The sequence below is a fragment of the Thamnophis sirtalis genome, unplaced genomic scaffold (genome assembly GCF_051295495.1).
Source record: "Thamnophis sirtalis isolate CommonGarterSnake01/CBP01778 unplaced genomic scaffold, rThaSir2_p1.2 scaffold_14, whole genome shotgun sequence".
In the NCBI taxonomy this organism is placed as follows: Eukaryota; Metazoa; Chordata; class Lepidosauria; order Squamata; family Natricidae; genus Thamnophis; species Thamnophis sirtalis.
Genome location: NW_028261394.1, coordinates 1,198,346 through 1,212,695, shown reverse-complemented (window position 1 = coordinate 1,212,695; position 14,350 = coordinate 1,198,346). Strand labels below are relative to the sequence as shown.

The 14,350-nt window shown below is 51.4% G+C and overlaps 2 protein-coding genes across 2 annotated transcripts in view; one reads left to right on the top strand and one right to left on the bottom strand.

Annotated features, from left to right (window-relative positions):
• Nucleotides 1-2,366, bottom strand: part of FLII (FLII actin remodeling protein) — a 28,832-nt gene extending 26,466 nt beyond the window's left edge. Inside the window, exon 1 of the mRNA XM_087701749.1 lies at nt 2,228-2,366. Coding sequence (XP_087557875.1) covers nt 2,228-2,290 — 63 coding nt within the window. The 5' untranslated portion in view covers nt 2,291-2,366. The remainder of the gene's footprint in view (nt 1-2,227) is intronic.
• An 845-nt stretch (nt 2,367-3,211) lies between these two features.
• MIEF2 (mitochondrial elongation factor 2) lies at nt 3,212-14,328 on the top strand. Its single transcript, XM_087701757.1, has 4 exons — nt 3,212-3,330; nt 9,758-10,024; nt 11,368-11,539; nt 12,798-14,328. Exons 2-4 carry the CDS (start codon nt 9,878-9,880, stop codon nt 13,847-13,849), a joined length of 1,371 nt encoding a protein of 456 aa, XP_087557883.1. The 5' UTR covers nt 3,212-3,330; nt 9,758-9,877; the 3' UTR covers nt 13,850-14,328.
• Nucleotides 14,329-14,350: the final 22 nt, after the last annotated feature.

Sequence of the window (14,350 nt, the reverse complement as noted above, 5' to 3'; positions counted from 1 at the left end):
AGGTGCGACTGTAGGAAACATGAGGAACCTTCAGTAAATGAATTGTGCAAGATTTCATAATATTTTGGGGTTGAGTGGCAACAAGCCAGCAAGGCCTCCAGAAGTTTGTGAACGCGCCCAACACTGGAAGTTTTTGAAGAAGAAATTGGATAACCGTTTGTCTGAGACGGTGTAGGGTTTCCTGCCTTGGCAGGCGGGTTGGACTAGAAGACCTCCGAGGTCCCTTCCAACTCTGTTGTCCTGTTCTATTCTAAAAGGTGATCTATTTCATATCTTCCATTGGGGATTGGGGATGTATACATTTAATAAATGACTCTTATAATGATTAAAACATGATGTTTTTTTTTCATTTTAGGCAAACTTTGCTAATATCCGCCAACAATTGGCGGATATTACCTTTTATGGATTTTGTGGAAGCATTTGTGAATATTTGCTTTCTTTAGGAAAGAAAGAGCCTATATCCCACCCCCTCCCCTAATGAAGGGGCTTCTCTGAATTCCATCCGCCGGCCAATGCCGACTACCTGGAGGAGAGCCTTCTCTGTGGCTGCTCCGACCCTCTGGAACGAGCTCTCCCCGTGGAGATTCGAACCCTCACCACCCTCCAGACCTTCCGCAAAGCCCTTAAAACCTGGTTGTCCCGACAGGCCTGGGGCTAAAGAGCTTTTTGCCCCCCTCCTCGAATGGTATGGTTGTTGTGTGCTTTTAAATTGTGTATTGTTATGTTCGTCTTTTTAATTCCCTGTCTATACCCCCTTCCCTGACTTGAATTGTGAGCCGCCCTGAGTCCCCTTCAGGGGGGAAAAGGGCGGCATATAAATGTAATAAATCCAATCCAATCCAATCTTCTGAACTGTCCCAGGTCAGACTCTGCAAAGAGGAGATGGCTTCGCTCTCTTCCACTGAGTCACAGAACAACCCAAAGACCAGATCTTAAAATAACTAAGAGAGGCCCGGAAATGCACCCTGACTTCACAGGACCTGAATCAATCAACCCTGACCAAAAATTAGGAATAACTGGACACCCGCTTCCCCAGGGGAAAAGGGCCTCCTCTATTTGACATTCTGAAAAAGGAGGTGGAGCCTCCAAGGACAGGAGCAGTGTACCACGCAAGTGCACATTAGCTGCAGGGCGATGCAGGCAGCCACCCTCCAATCCGATCAGGAGGCTGTGAGTTCAATCCTAGGTAGAGGCCAGATGTGGGGTCTCCTGCTTTGTGAAGGGGGGGGGGGTCGTTGGACTAGATCAGTGTTTCCCAACCTTGGCAACTTGAAGATATCCGGACTTCAACTCCCAGAATTCCCCAGCCAGCATTCGCTGGCTGGGGAATTCTGGGAGTTGAAGTCCAGACATCTTCAAGTTGCTAAGGTTGAGAAACACTGGACTAGATGACCTGCAAGGTCCCTTTCCAACTCTGCTCATCCGGATCTGAACTCCGATTCTGGGGATTTGGAGAGTTAAATGGGGGGGGGGTTTGGCGGCTTTCCAGATGGGGTGGACTTCAACTCCCAGAAGTCCCCAAGCCCCCCCCCCCAATGAAGCCCACCCCCCTGAACAAAGTCGCTGAGTCGTGGAGGAATAATCCCCGGGGGTTAGACTGGAGATGTCACTCGCCTCTTGCTCTGGATCGGTTTCCATTTCATTTATTTAAATCCATGGGAGAAAGGCAGGCAGGCAGGCAGGGGGGAGAACAGCCACCGGCCCAATGGGAAAGATGCATGGATATGTGTGTGTGTGTGTGTATACATGTACACACACACACACACACACACGAACGATTTGGGTGGATGCAAAACGTGAAACCCCAAACTTTAATCTTACTTTCGAAATTGCAGGTATTTCCCCCAAAAGTCCTCCTTTTCCGCAACGCGGGGCGCGGGGCGGGGAGTCTCCGACCTTTGAGAAACTTCCGACGGGGCGGCCTTTCCCGACGGGCCGAGGAGGGGAGGATTCCTTGACGCCCCCTCCCTACCCCGCCGCTCCCAGGAAAGCCCCCTCCAAGTGTCGCTGCGGCGAGGCAGCGGGGGATCCCGACTCCCATCCTCCGGGCGGCGGCGGCTGGGGAGGATGGGAGTGGGAGTGGGCAGGAGAGGGGGCTTGGCCAGTCCACGCGGCGGGCGGGCGGCTGCCCGGCTCGATCCAGCCCAGCGCGGCCGGGGCTCCGCGGAGGGGCTGAACCCAGCCCGCCTGCCTGCCTGCCTGCCTTCCTTCGCGGGGCCCGGCTCACCTTGAAGTCGTTGCCGCTGAGATCGACGCCGCGGATGAAGGGCAGCACCCCGGTGGAGGCCATGGGCGGCGGCGGCGGCGGCTGCGGGCGGCGAGCGGGGAAGCGCGGCCGGGGAGGCGGCGGCGGCTCTTTCCGCGGACGGAGGGGGCGGGGCGGGGGCGGGGCCTGGCGCGGACACGCCCCCCGTTAACCCCTTCCTCTCTCCCGGGCATTCCACCGGTCCTCGACTTACGACCACCACGGAGCCCCATCCTCCTTTCCGCTGCTAAGCGAGAGGGTTTATTAAGCGCGGGGTTTGCCCCGTTTTATGACCTCTCAACAGCCACGGTTGTTAAGCGAATCGCCGCGGGTCGTTAGGTTACCAGCACCGACTGGCGCAAAAGGAGGTCACGTGACACCCCACACCCCACCCCCGGGACTCTGCGACCGTCATAAACGCGAGTCCGTTGCCGAGCATTCTGGATTTGGAGCGCCTGCAATATGTTGTTAAGGGTGGAAAAACAGCCCTAGGTTCCTTTTTTTCAGTGCAAGTTCCATCGGTCGCTAAGCGAGCTGTTGTAAGTCGGGGACTGCCTGTAGGGCGTTTCAATAATTTAAATGCATAAAAAGGGAGGATTTAAAAAAAAGAAGGAAATTAAGCGCCGTCCTAGATTTTTTATTTTATTTTTCTATGCTTCTCTGGCATAGAGAGAGGAGCCTCCTGGCTTCAGCATCGTCTACCTCAGTGTTTCTCAACCTTGGCCACTTGAAGATGTCTGGACTTCAACTCCCAGAATTCCCCAGCCAGCATTCGCTGGCTGGGGAATTCTGGGAGTTGAAGTCCAGACATCTTCAAGTGGCCAAGGTTGAGAAACACTGGTCTACCTGCACAGCGCCTGCGGGCGGAATAAGCGCGCGGCCCCTTTAAGGCGGCGCAGTTCCGGGGAAGCGGAAGCGGCAGGAGATACTCGGCGTTCGGAATCGAACGTTGGGAGCGGGCGGGCGCGCTGCTATTGGTCGCGCGGGGAGAGGGGCGGAGCTTCTCGCTGCCGTTCCGTGTCGGACCGAGACCCCTGCGCGCTTGGCTGCGGGCGGTTGAGGGTCGGCGGGCGCCGCTCCGGAAGGTACGCTCGGGGGGCTCGGAGGGGTCTGGGGGTCTTGCAAGGGGCAGGGAAAAGACGGGGGTCTTGGAAGAGGAGGGGTCTTGGGAATGGAGGCGGTCTTGGAGGGTCGGGGGTCGCGCGGGGAAGGGTCTTCTCGGCTGGGCTCACAAGCCGCCTTGAAATGAGGAAGGGCTGGAAGTCTGCGGGATTTCCCATCTCCAGACCTGCCTCTGTTGGTTTAATGTCCGGGAAGCTGCGCACGTCTACGTGCTCCGGGCCCTTCAGCCCCAGGTCAGAGTCCTCCTCCAAGGAGCCTCGGGGCTAAAGGGGGCTTGGCCCGCGAGGAGACTGCTGGGGGCCGCTTTGTAACGTGGGGGGGGGATCCCTTTGGTGGAGAGGAGGGGGCTTACGTGCCAGGACCCTTTGAAGACAGCCGACGGGGGGGGGTTTGCTTTCAAAGCCTTCGCCTTGGGTCTCTTCTTAACGAAGACCGGCCGTCTCTGCAGGGTTGGCGTCTCTGCAGGGTTGGCGTGCCTTGTTTGCTCTGCAAACTCTCCTCTCCTCTGTCTTGGCACCTGCCCCCCACCCAAAAACAGCTATAGGTCCCAAGTGCTGGCTCTTCCCCAGGTGTCAGGGCCAAGAGGTTTTTGTGGAGCCCAATTGAGGGGTTTTTCTGTTATGGGTCAGTTATGCAATCTAGATAGATTAGATAGATAGAAAGATAGAAAGATAGAAAGATAGAAAGATAGAAAGATAGAAAGATAGAAAGATAGAAAGATAGAAAGAAAGATAAGATAGATAGAAAGATAAGATAGATAGAAAGATAAGATAAGATAGAAAGATAAGATAGAAAGATAAGATAGAAAGATAGATAAGATAGATTAGATAGATTAGATAGATAGATAGATAGATAGATAGATAGATAGATAGATAGATAGATAGATATCGATGGATGGACGGATGGATGGATGGATGGATGGATAGACAGATAGATCAGTGTTTTTCAACCTTTTTTGTGCAAAGGCACACTTTTTTCATGAAAAAAATCACGAGGCACACCACCATTAGAAAATGTTAAAAAATTTTTAACTCTGTGCCTATATTGACTATATATAAAGTAATTCTCCCACGGCACACCTTACACTATGTCACGGCACACTAGTGTGCCGCGGCACAGTGGTTGAAAAACACTGGTCTAGATGATTGTATTATTATTTTTCACCTTTTGTTCAGCTTAGGGGGTCATACTGTGCCGTGTTTTCCTTGCGTGCTGGTTGTTAGCCACCCAGAATTCTTTCGCATTGGCAGCTGTGGGCATTTCCTAAATAAACACATTTTTCTAGTAACCACAAAGGCCTGAGCGGATTGGAATTTGCAGCCTCTGCTAAGGTCTCTAGCGTGACACCTCCTATTATAGCTTTTCACAAAAAGGGGGGGGGGAGAAATCTGCCTCCTGGCTTGCTAAGGCAACTCAATTCCGTGCTGGATCGCCCCCCCGTTCATTTTTGGATTCCACTTTAGCGCCCCTGATATCACCATCCCACCGACCCATTTTGTACCACGGATCTTAATTTCCTGCCCCAAAATTCTGAGATTTTTGCTTTCTGCTTTCCGGACGCAACCATAATTTTGCAACAGCCTTGTGGGCACAAAGCTCTCGGACTCTTCAGAGAGGTGGGCGGGTGGGTGGGTGGGATCAGTTTGGTGTGATGGAAAGGCTGGGGTGGGGGGATGCAGAGCCTACAGAGACTGTCGCTTTGCTAGCTGGTGCATTACTTGATGGCGCATATTGAGATCTGGAGAGAGGGGTGAGACCCACCCCTGGATCCCTGGCCTCACCTAAGAGGTGCCAGCTTCTAGGACTGAGCCTAGGAAAGGTCTTTTTCTAGTTCCCCCTCCCCAAAAAATCTTTTTCAAGCATACCCAAGCCTGGTTATAAACAGAATTAATAATAAAAGGGGGGAAATTGAAATGGCAGGGATGGGGAACCTGGGATTTTAGGCTGCCCTAAAATTGCAGATCTGGCCCAAGTAAGAATTCCTTTGATCCCAGAAGAAAGGGGAGGGGGCTAGGTTAGTTTCCCCTCTAAGAAATCGGCTGCTGGAAGCACCGCAGGCACAAAATGGGCCGAGTTTGATGGCCTGCATTCAGCTTGATGGAAAGATCGCAAGGGGGAAAAAAGCTATAAGCCAGTGTTTCTCAACCTTGGCCACTTGAAGATGTCCGGACTTCAACTCCCAGAATTCCCCAGCCAGCATTCGCTGGCTGGGGAATTCTGGGAGTTGAAGTCCGGACATCTTCAAGTGGCCAAGGTTGAGAAACACTGTCCTAGACACTGAATTGTTTATACACGAATGCTGGCTGGGGAATTCTGGGAGTTGAAGTCCGGACATCTTCAAGTGGCCAAGGTTGAGAAACACTGTCCTAGACACTGAATTGTTTATACACGAATGCTGGCTGGGGAATTCTGGGAGTTGAAGTCCGGACATCTTCAAGTGGCCAAGGTTGAGAAACACTGTCCTAGACACTGAATTGTTTATACACGAATGCTGGCTGGGGAATTCTGGGAGTTGAAGTCCGGACATCTTCAAGTTGCCAAGGTTGAGAAACACTGCTATAAGCCTTAGCTTTAAGATCCTCTGCGTGTGTGAACTGGGCAACTAAGGCCGATGGCCGTGATGGCGAATCTCTGGCATCCTTGCCAGCCCTCTCTGGACACACCTGCTGTCGACAGCTGCTTTTCTGGTTTAAAAACCAGGCTATTTGGGGGGGGGGCTTTTTCGGCCTGTTTCTTTGACCCGTTTTCTGGCTGTTTTTCACGCTTGTAAAGGCCCTGAAAAACAGCTTGAAAATGGCCCGAAAAAGGCCCCCCAAATCGCCAAAAAAAACAGGCATGTGCACAGGGGCCAGCTGGCGTTCGGACTTCTGGTGCTCCAGTGTTTCAGTTTGGGCATACAGTGCCAAAATGGTTCACCCACTCTGGCCTCTGTTGTCAGTAAAAATAGAAGGCGACTGATTAGCTCAACTTGTTTTAAAATGGAGCAGCCGCCTACTTCTCATTTGCAAACCGGTTCTTATTTGTAAGCGAGTTACTGGGTGGTGCGTTCTGCACATGCTTAGGGGTTCTCTGGTTGAGCGGCCGTGGTGTCTGGCCCATCCCTGCCTTGATTCCAGCCTTGGGGACCGGCTGGCCATGGGAAGGCTGCCGGAGCACCGGGATATGGTTACCCTGCTTCACAAATAGCATCCAGAAACCTGACCCCGTTCTGCTCCGGAATGGAGGAGTTGAGCTGTTCGTCCTTGGAGGGGGGTGGGAGAACCCACGGAGCTCCAGGGAAGGACGTTTCTGCTGGGGGCATCTGGTTGGCAGACCCTGCTGGCTTCAGGGCTTCATCTGTAGCAGAGGACCTCTGGTGTGGACCTGGACGAGGGAATAGCAATAGCAATAGCAGTTAGACATGTATACCGCTTCATAGGGCTTTCAGCCCTCTCTAAGTGGTTTACAGAGTCAGCATATCGCCCCCAGCAACAATCCGGGTCCTCATTTCACCCACCTCGGAAGGATGGAAGGCTGAGTCAACCTTGAGCCGGTGAGATTTGAACAGCCGAACTGCAGCTAACAGTCAGCTGAAGTGGCCTGCAGTACTGCACTCTAACCACTGCGCCACCTCGGCTCTTTTTAATATAGATATATAGATATAGATATACAATATATATATATATATATATATATATATATATATATATATATATATATAGAGAGAGAGAGAGAGAGAGAGAGAGAGAGAGAGAGAGAGATAGAGATAGAGATAGAGATAGAGATAGAGATAGAGATAGAGATAGAGATAGAGATAGATAGATAGATATAGATATAGATATAGATAGATAGATAGATAGATAGATAGATAGATAGATAGATGATAGATAGATAGATAATAGAGAGAGAGAGAGAGGTATAGAGATAGATAGATAGATGGATGGATGGATGGATGGATAGATAGATAGATAGATGATAGATAGATAGATAATAGAGAGAGAGAGAGAGGTATAGAGATAGATAGATGGATGGATGGATGGATGGATGGATGGATAGATAGATAGATAGATAGATAGATAGATAGATAGATAGATAGATAGATAGATAGATAGATAGATAGATAGATATGGATAGATAGAGATATCGGTAGAGATAGAGATATCGGTAGAGATAGAGATATAAATAGCAATAGCAATAGCAGTTAGACTTGTATACTGCTTCATAGGGCTTTCAGCCCTCTCTAAGCGGTTTACAGAGTCAGCATATCGCCCCCAACAACAATCTGGGTCCTCATTTCACCCACCTCGGAAGGATGGAAGGCTGAGTCAACCCTGAGCCGGTGAGATTTGAACCGCCGAACTGCAGCTAACAGTCAGCTGAAGTGGCCTGCAGTACTGCACCCTAACCACTGCGCCACCTCGGCTCTTTTTAATATAGATATATAGATATAGATATACAATATATATATAGATATAGAGATAGAGATAGAGATAGAGATAGATAGATAGATAGATAGATAGATAGATAGATAGATAGATAGATAGATAGATAGATAGATAGATGATAGATAGATAGAGATGGATAGATAGAGATATCGGTAGAGATAGAGATATAAATAGCAATAGCAATAGCAGTTAGACTTATATACCGCTTCATAGGGCTTTCAGCCCTCTCTAAGCGGTTTACAGAGTCAGCATATCGCCCCCAACAACAATCCGGGTCCTCATTTCACCCACCTCGGAAAGATGGAAGGCTGAGTCAACCTTGAGCCGGTGAGATTTGAACAGCCGAACTGCAGTCAGCTGAAGTGGCCTGCAGTGCTGCATTTAACCACTGCGCCACCTCGGCTCCAAGCCATCCGGACCTATTTTCTGTGGCTGGCATGATCCGGGCTGAGTTTTGCATGGTTCTGGATCCCCACGGCGACGTCTCATGGAGTGTTCCGACTCATGAATGCCAGTGGGATTGTGGCGGGGGAGGGAGGCACCGCCCTGGCCCCACCGAGGTTGGCAGCTGGCAGACAGACTCTTGACCGACTCTTCCCTGGGTGGGTACCGTGCAGCAGGTGGGCTGGGGCATTCTGGGAGTTGAAGCCCACCCACGTTAAAAGGTTGCAAAAGATTGCTTGATAACCCAGCTCTGACTAGTGGAGAGCCCCCCTCCCTCCCCCCCCAAGAGAAGCTCCTACCAAAATAGGGATGTTTTTGGTTCACTGTGAAATCATCCCAGGTTGATATTTATTACATTTTTGGTCCCTGGTGACTTTGGGGCAGCCCCCAGCAATCCTTCAACGTGTAACTAATGTTGGCAATATATATATTATATATATATAATCTAAGCTGGCTGGGGAATTCTGGGAACTGAAGTCCACCCTTCTCAAAGGTCCCGAGGTTGAGAAACACGATGATGACGGATAGATGGTAGGTAGGTGGGTAGATGAATAGGTAGGTAGATGGATGGGTGGATGGATATAAAGATGATAGATAGATAGATAGATAGATAGATAGATAGATAGATGGATGGATGGATGGATGGATGGATGGATGGATGGATGGATGGATGGATGGAGAGATGGCTGAATGGATGGAGAGACAGGGATGGATGGATAGATGGATGGATGGATGGATGGAGAGATAGAGTGATAGATGGATGGATGGATGGATAAATGGAGAGAGAGAGAGATAGTGATAGAGAGCGATAGAAGTATGGAGAAATAGACAGAGATAGATAGATAGATAGATAGATAGATAGATAGATAGATAGATAGATAGACAGACAGACAGACAGACAGACAGACAGACAGATAGATGGAGAGATGGCTGAATGGATGGAGAGATAGAGTGATAGATGGATGGAGAAATGGAGAGATAGAGAGATAGCAATAGAGAGCGATAGAAGTATGGAGAAATAGATAGATAGATAGATAGATAGATAGATAGATAGATAGATAGATAGATAGATAGATAGATATAGAGACAGAGAGACACAGACAGAAGATAGATAGACAGATAGACAGAAGATAGGTGATAGATGATAGATAGATAAATAGACAGACAGAAGATAGATAGATAGATAGATAGATAGATAGATAGATAGATAGATAGATAGATAGATAGATAGATAGATAGATATAGACAGAGACAGACAGAAGATAGATAGACAGAATATAGGTGATAAATGATAGATAGATAAATAGACAGACAGACAGAAGATAGATAGATGATAGCTAGATAAGTAGACAGACAGATGATAGAGCAAGAGAGAGAGAGAGAGAGAGAGAGAGAGAGAGAATGCAGACTGGGGACTTCTGGGAGTTGAAGTCCACCCATCTAGAAGCTGCCACGGTTGAGAAGCACTGAGATAGCCAGGTGGATCATTCTGTAGCTCATTCTCTTCTCTGTCTCTTTCCAGGTCTGAAGGCTTCCAAGAATGCCCCGGTCCTCCTTGAATCTTCCCGCCTTCTCTTGCTGGCGCCCATAAAGACTTTTCCCTGGCACTAACTACTTTGGCACTGGCTTCTGAGGACGGACGATGGCAACCTTTGCCGGCAAGCAGGGCAAGAGGCAGGAGGAGAGCAGCCTGGGCAGCCTGGTGGACCTGGTGCTGGCCAACGCCCGGGTGGTGCTGGGGGTCAGCGGCGCAGCTGTGTTGGCCCTGGCAACGCTTGCGGTCAAGAGGGTGAGACCAACCGGCCCTTCTCTTTTGTGTGCAATGACGAAGCAGCCTTTAAGTGTGGGGGGGTCCTGTTTGTTGTTACCTGCCGTTTGCTAATGGTCGTTGTGAGTTGCGAGTGTGTAGCGTATGCCGTGCGTCTCTGTCCAGCTGGCCAGGCCCACGGAAGCGCCGTACCTTCCATCCTCGCTCTGGACGGGTTTGGGAAATTCTATTTGCGCCCTAAATATTTCCGCTGGCCTCTTTTTGGCTGGAACTCACAGCGGAGATTACGTGTGGATTTGTAATTTGTAAAAGACCCACAAATGCCATTTTTCTTTTAATGCTTCCCCTTCTGTCGTGGCTCAGCGGAGCATTAAATGGGTGGGACCGAGGGGTGGGGGGGGGCACCCCTGCGCCTGCTGTGCGTGCGTTTGTTGGGATAGTTCGGGGGATAAATAAAATCCTTCGTTCGGCTGCCAGCAAAACAGGCCGGAGTCTTCCTATCTTGAAAGCGGAGGGATTAACGGAGCAGAACCCCCCCCCCTACCCCACCCCGTTGCCATCTCCGTTTCAATTTCATGACGCAGGTTATGGCCTTTCCAGCCAGTTCTTCAAATGTCCCACTTTTGGCCTCTTTAGAAGGGTAAAAAGTAGGGAGGGGAACAGGGAGACCTTGATTAAAAAGCCACAATTGAGCCCTGAATTTTTGTTGTTAAGCGGGACGTTTGCTAAGTGAGTTTTGCCCCATAACCCAGTTGGGAAGTGATGTTTTTTCCCCCCACTGACTTTGCTTGTCCAGACGGTCATAAATATGAGTCTGTTGCCAAACGTCTGGATTTTGATCAGGTGACTGGGGGGGGGGGTAGGAGAGGGGAAGAGGCTGCAACAGTCGTGAAAAACGGTCGTAACTCCCACTTATTTTTAGTGCCGTCGTTAACTGGTCAGTAAATGGACACTTGTAAGTCGGGGACTTCCTGTACTTTGAAAGGGTTGGCCAACCAACCTGAATACTGCAAAATGAACTCGTGGGGGGGACGGTGACGAGGGGTGGGGGCTAAAGATACAGGCAAGATGTTTAGACATGAAATGGGCAGCTGGGCAAAATTTAGGGTTACTTCAGTCCCTTCTCAAGATCTTTGCCCTTCAGAGCTTATTTTGACATTGGTGTGTGTGTGTGTGTGTGTGTGTGCCTGGTTGCAGAGCAGCCTGGAAGTAACCTGGTGGAGGCCCAGATGTTTCCCCCCGATGAAACCTCGTAACCGTCTGGCTGGGGGCGAAAAATCCCCGTTCAGCCAAGGGTGGCGTTGCCTCCGGAGAAGATCAGCTCCTGCTTACTGGGGAGTGGGGGGGCTTCTCTCCTCCTACAGTTCATTGACCGAGCCACCAGCCCGCCGGGGGACGACGACGACATCAAAGCCAAGCAGAAGTCCCTGGAGGAGAGCTGGCAGGAGCTCAGCCTGATCAAGGGGGCGCCCAAATCCCGGAGGCAGGATCTGGAGGAGCCCCTGCTGTCCCCCGTCAGAGCTGCACCTGTGCCAGGTGAGGTTGAGTTGGGTGTGTGTGTGTGTGTGTGTTGGTCTTTCCAGGATGGGGGCCCTTCCTGAGGAAACATGCTCCAATCCTCCGGTGGTGGGGTGTATTTTCCCCTAGGTGGCCTTGTACAATTGAACCCCAAATTCCTAACCCCCATCCTCCCCAAGAAGTGCCAAAATCCAAATAAAAGCATTCCTGGTTAATGATTGTCCAGCTTTGGCTTGACCACAACTAAGAAAGGAGAACCCAACAGCTCTTCGGGCCTCTGGTTCAGGACTGAAATCCAGCAGGTTCTGGAGAACCGGCAGCGGAAATGTTGAGTAGTTCGGAGAACTGGCAAATATCGCCTCTGGCTGGCCCCTTAGTGGGGGAGGGAATGGGGATTTTGCAGTGTCCTCCCCCTGCCACGCCCACAGAACCGGTAGTAAAAAAAATGGGGATTTCCCCACTGCCCTGGGTCCGTTCTTGACCTGCTCTCAGACGAACTACAACAGGGGTCTCCAACCGTGTCCATTTTAAGACTTTGCTGGCGGAGGAACTCAGGGAGTTGAAGTGGCCAAGACTGGAGATCCCCAGAGCTCGACCATCTTTCTGGCCAATGAACCGGACATTGGCTTCCTGTATTGTATTGTATTTGTATTTTATTATTTGTATGCCGCCCTTCTCCGGGAGGACTCAGGGCGGCAAACAATTCAAGGGGGAAAAAAAGGGGAACATAAAAGACAAAATACAAATAATAAAAGTAGGCAACAGTCGCACAACCATACATGTCGAGAGGGGAGGGAACTCATCACCCCCAGGCCTGCTGGCAAAGCCAGGTTTTGACGGCTTTTCGGAAGGCCTGGAGAGAGGTGAGGGTCCGAATCCCTGCGGGGAGTTCATTCCAGAGGGCTGGAGCTGCCACAGAGAAGGCCCTCCCCCGGGTAATAGCCAGGTGGCATTGGCTGGTAGACGGAACCCGGAGGAGGCCGACCCTGTGAGATCTAATGGGTCTGTGGGAGGTAATTGGCAGCAGGCGGTCTCTCAAGTACCCAGGTCCAATACCATGAAGGGCTTTATAAGTTACGACTAGCACCTTGAAGCGTATCCGGAGACTGATCGGTAACCAGTGCAGCTCGCGGAGGATAGGTGTAACATGGGTGTACCGAGGTGCACCCATAATCGCTCGCGCGGCTGCATTCTGGACGAGTTGAAGTCTCCGAATACTCTTCAAGGGCTGCCCTATGTAGAGCGCTGACATCCTTTTCTCGTGTTTTCCTTGCAGACTCCAAAGACCTCATCCAGTCCTCGGGAGTCTCCTCGGGGCAGTCCCCGCTCTGCCTCACCCTTCAGGAGAAACTCCTCTCCTTCTACAGGGATCACGTCTACGTCTCCGAGACGGAGAAGGCTGTGGGGAAGCAGCTGGCAGAAGACATCCGGGTGGAGTTGCAGTCTTTCTTGAAGAACAAGTCCTCGGACTTGCCCTTTGGGAATATTTCCCTGAGCGGCTACCTTTGCGACGACCTCGTTGGCCAACACCAACTAGAGGTGGTCTTCAACCTTCCCTTGGTCCTAGAAGACCACCTTTGGCACTTGATCGGTGGGGAAGAGACGCTCCTGGACAATCCGTGGTACGGGATGATCAAACGGAGCAGCCTGGAGTACTTCACACGGGGGAGTAGCCCCTGGGACAAGTTCATTGTCGGTGGGTACCTATCGTCCAACTCTATCAACGATGCCCTCCTGAAGACTTTGGTGGCCTCCGTCAACTGGCCGGTCATCGGCAGCCTGCTGGATTGCATCGTGCGCCCTTCCATGGCTCCCAGGGAGCTCAAGCTGGAAGTCAGGCACGAACAGGTCCTCCTGGACATCACCCTCTGCCCGGTAGTGGAAACGGGAGGCAAGACCTTCCTCGCCACCTTCTCTGGAGAAGCGGTGGAGAACCTCTGGCGCCGGAGTTTTTACGCGGCGGAGGTTTCGGAGCTGAAGGAGCTGGACGCCGGGGACGGAGGCATCCGGCGGTGTTGCCTCCTCGTCCTGAAGGCCGCTTTCGAAAAACACCCGTTCTGGAGCAGAATCACCGGCAGTGACTTGACTCAGGTGATCCTCCACCTGAGCCGAACGGAGACGGACTGGTCAGAGGCCGTGCTGGCCCTCAGGCTCCAGCAGGTCTTGGAGGAGCTGGTCCAGTACCTGGCCAAAGGCTCCCTCCCTTGCTTTTTCGACGAGAGGGTCGACCTGTTGAGCCGTCTGCTCCCGGAGGAGATCGACGAGATCGGCTGCACCTTGTACGAGGCTTTGGCCGCGCCCAGCCTCGCGGAGGGGCTGGGTCTGTAGAGTGGACCGACCTTCCTTTTCGACGGAGAAGACTTGAAAGGGACATCCGTGCACACCCCTCCCTCCCTCCCCCCCCATTGCAATTCTTTTGCACCGAATGAAATGAAAGTATTTGCTCCTGGAAGTAAAACGGCCCTTGATTGTAAGCCCTTTGTACTCGCTCTCTGCCCGGATTCCTTCCCCCATTCGGAGCGGATCTCCTCCTCCTCCTCCGGGGAGCAGCGTGTCCTTTCTCCCTAGGGCAGGGCTGAGGTGGCAGAGGGTAGCTGATCCCCCCCTTCCCTCCTCCCGGCTTTCCACATTGCTTGAGTTCTGAAATCGTGTGGCTGGGCACCTCTGAACGTCACGCCCTCCCCAGGGCCCCCTGAGCGATGGGGGTCTCTGCTTGGCAAAAGATTTTTCTGATTTTTACGAATCAATCAATCAATAAAGCGAGCGAGCGAACCAGCTCAGGTTGCTTCTGAGCACCCAGGAACCAACTTCTGATGTAAACTTGTGGTG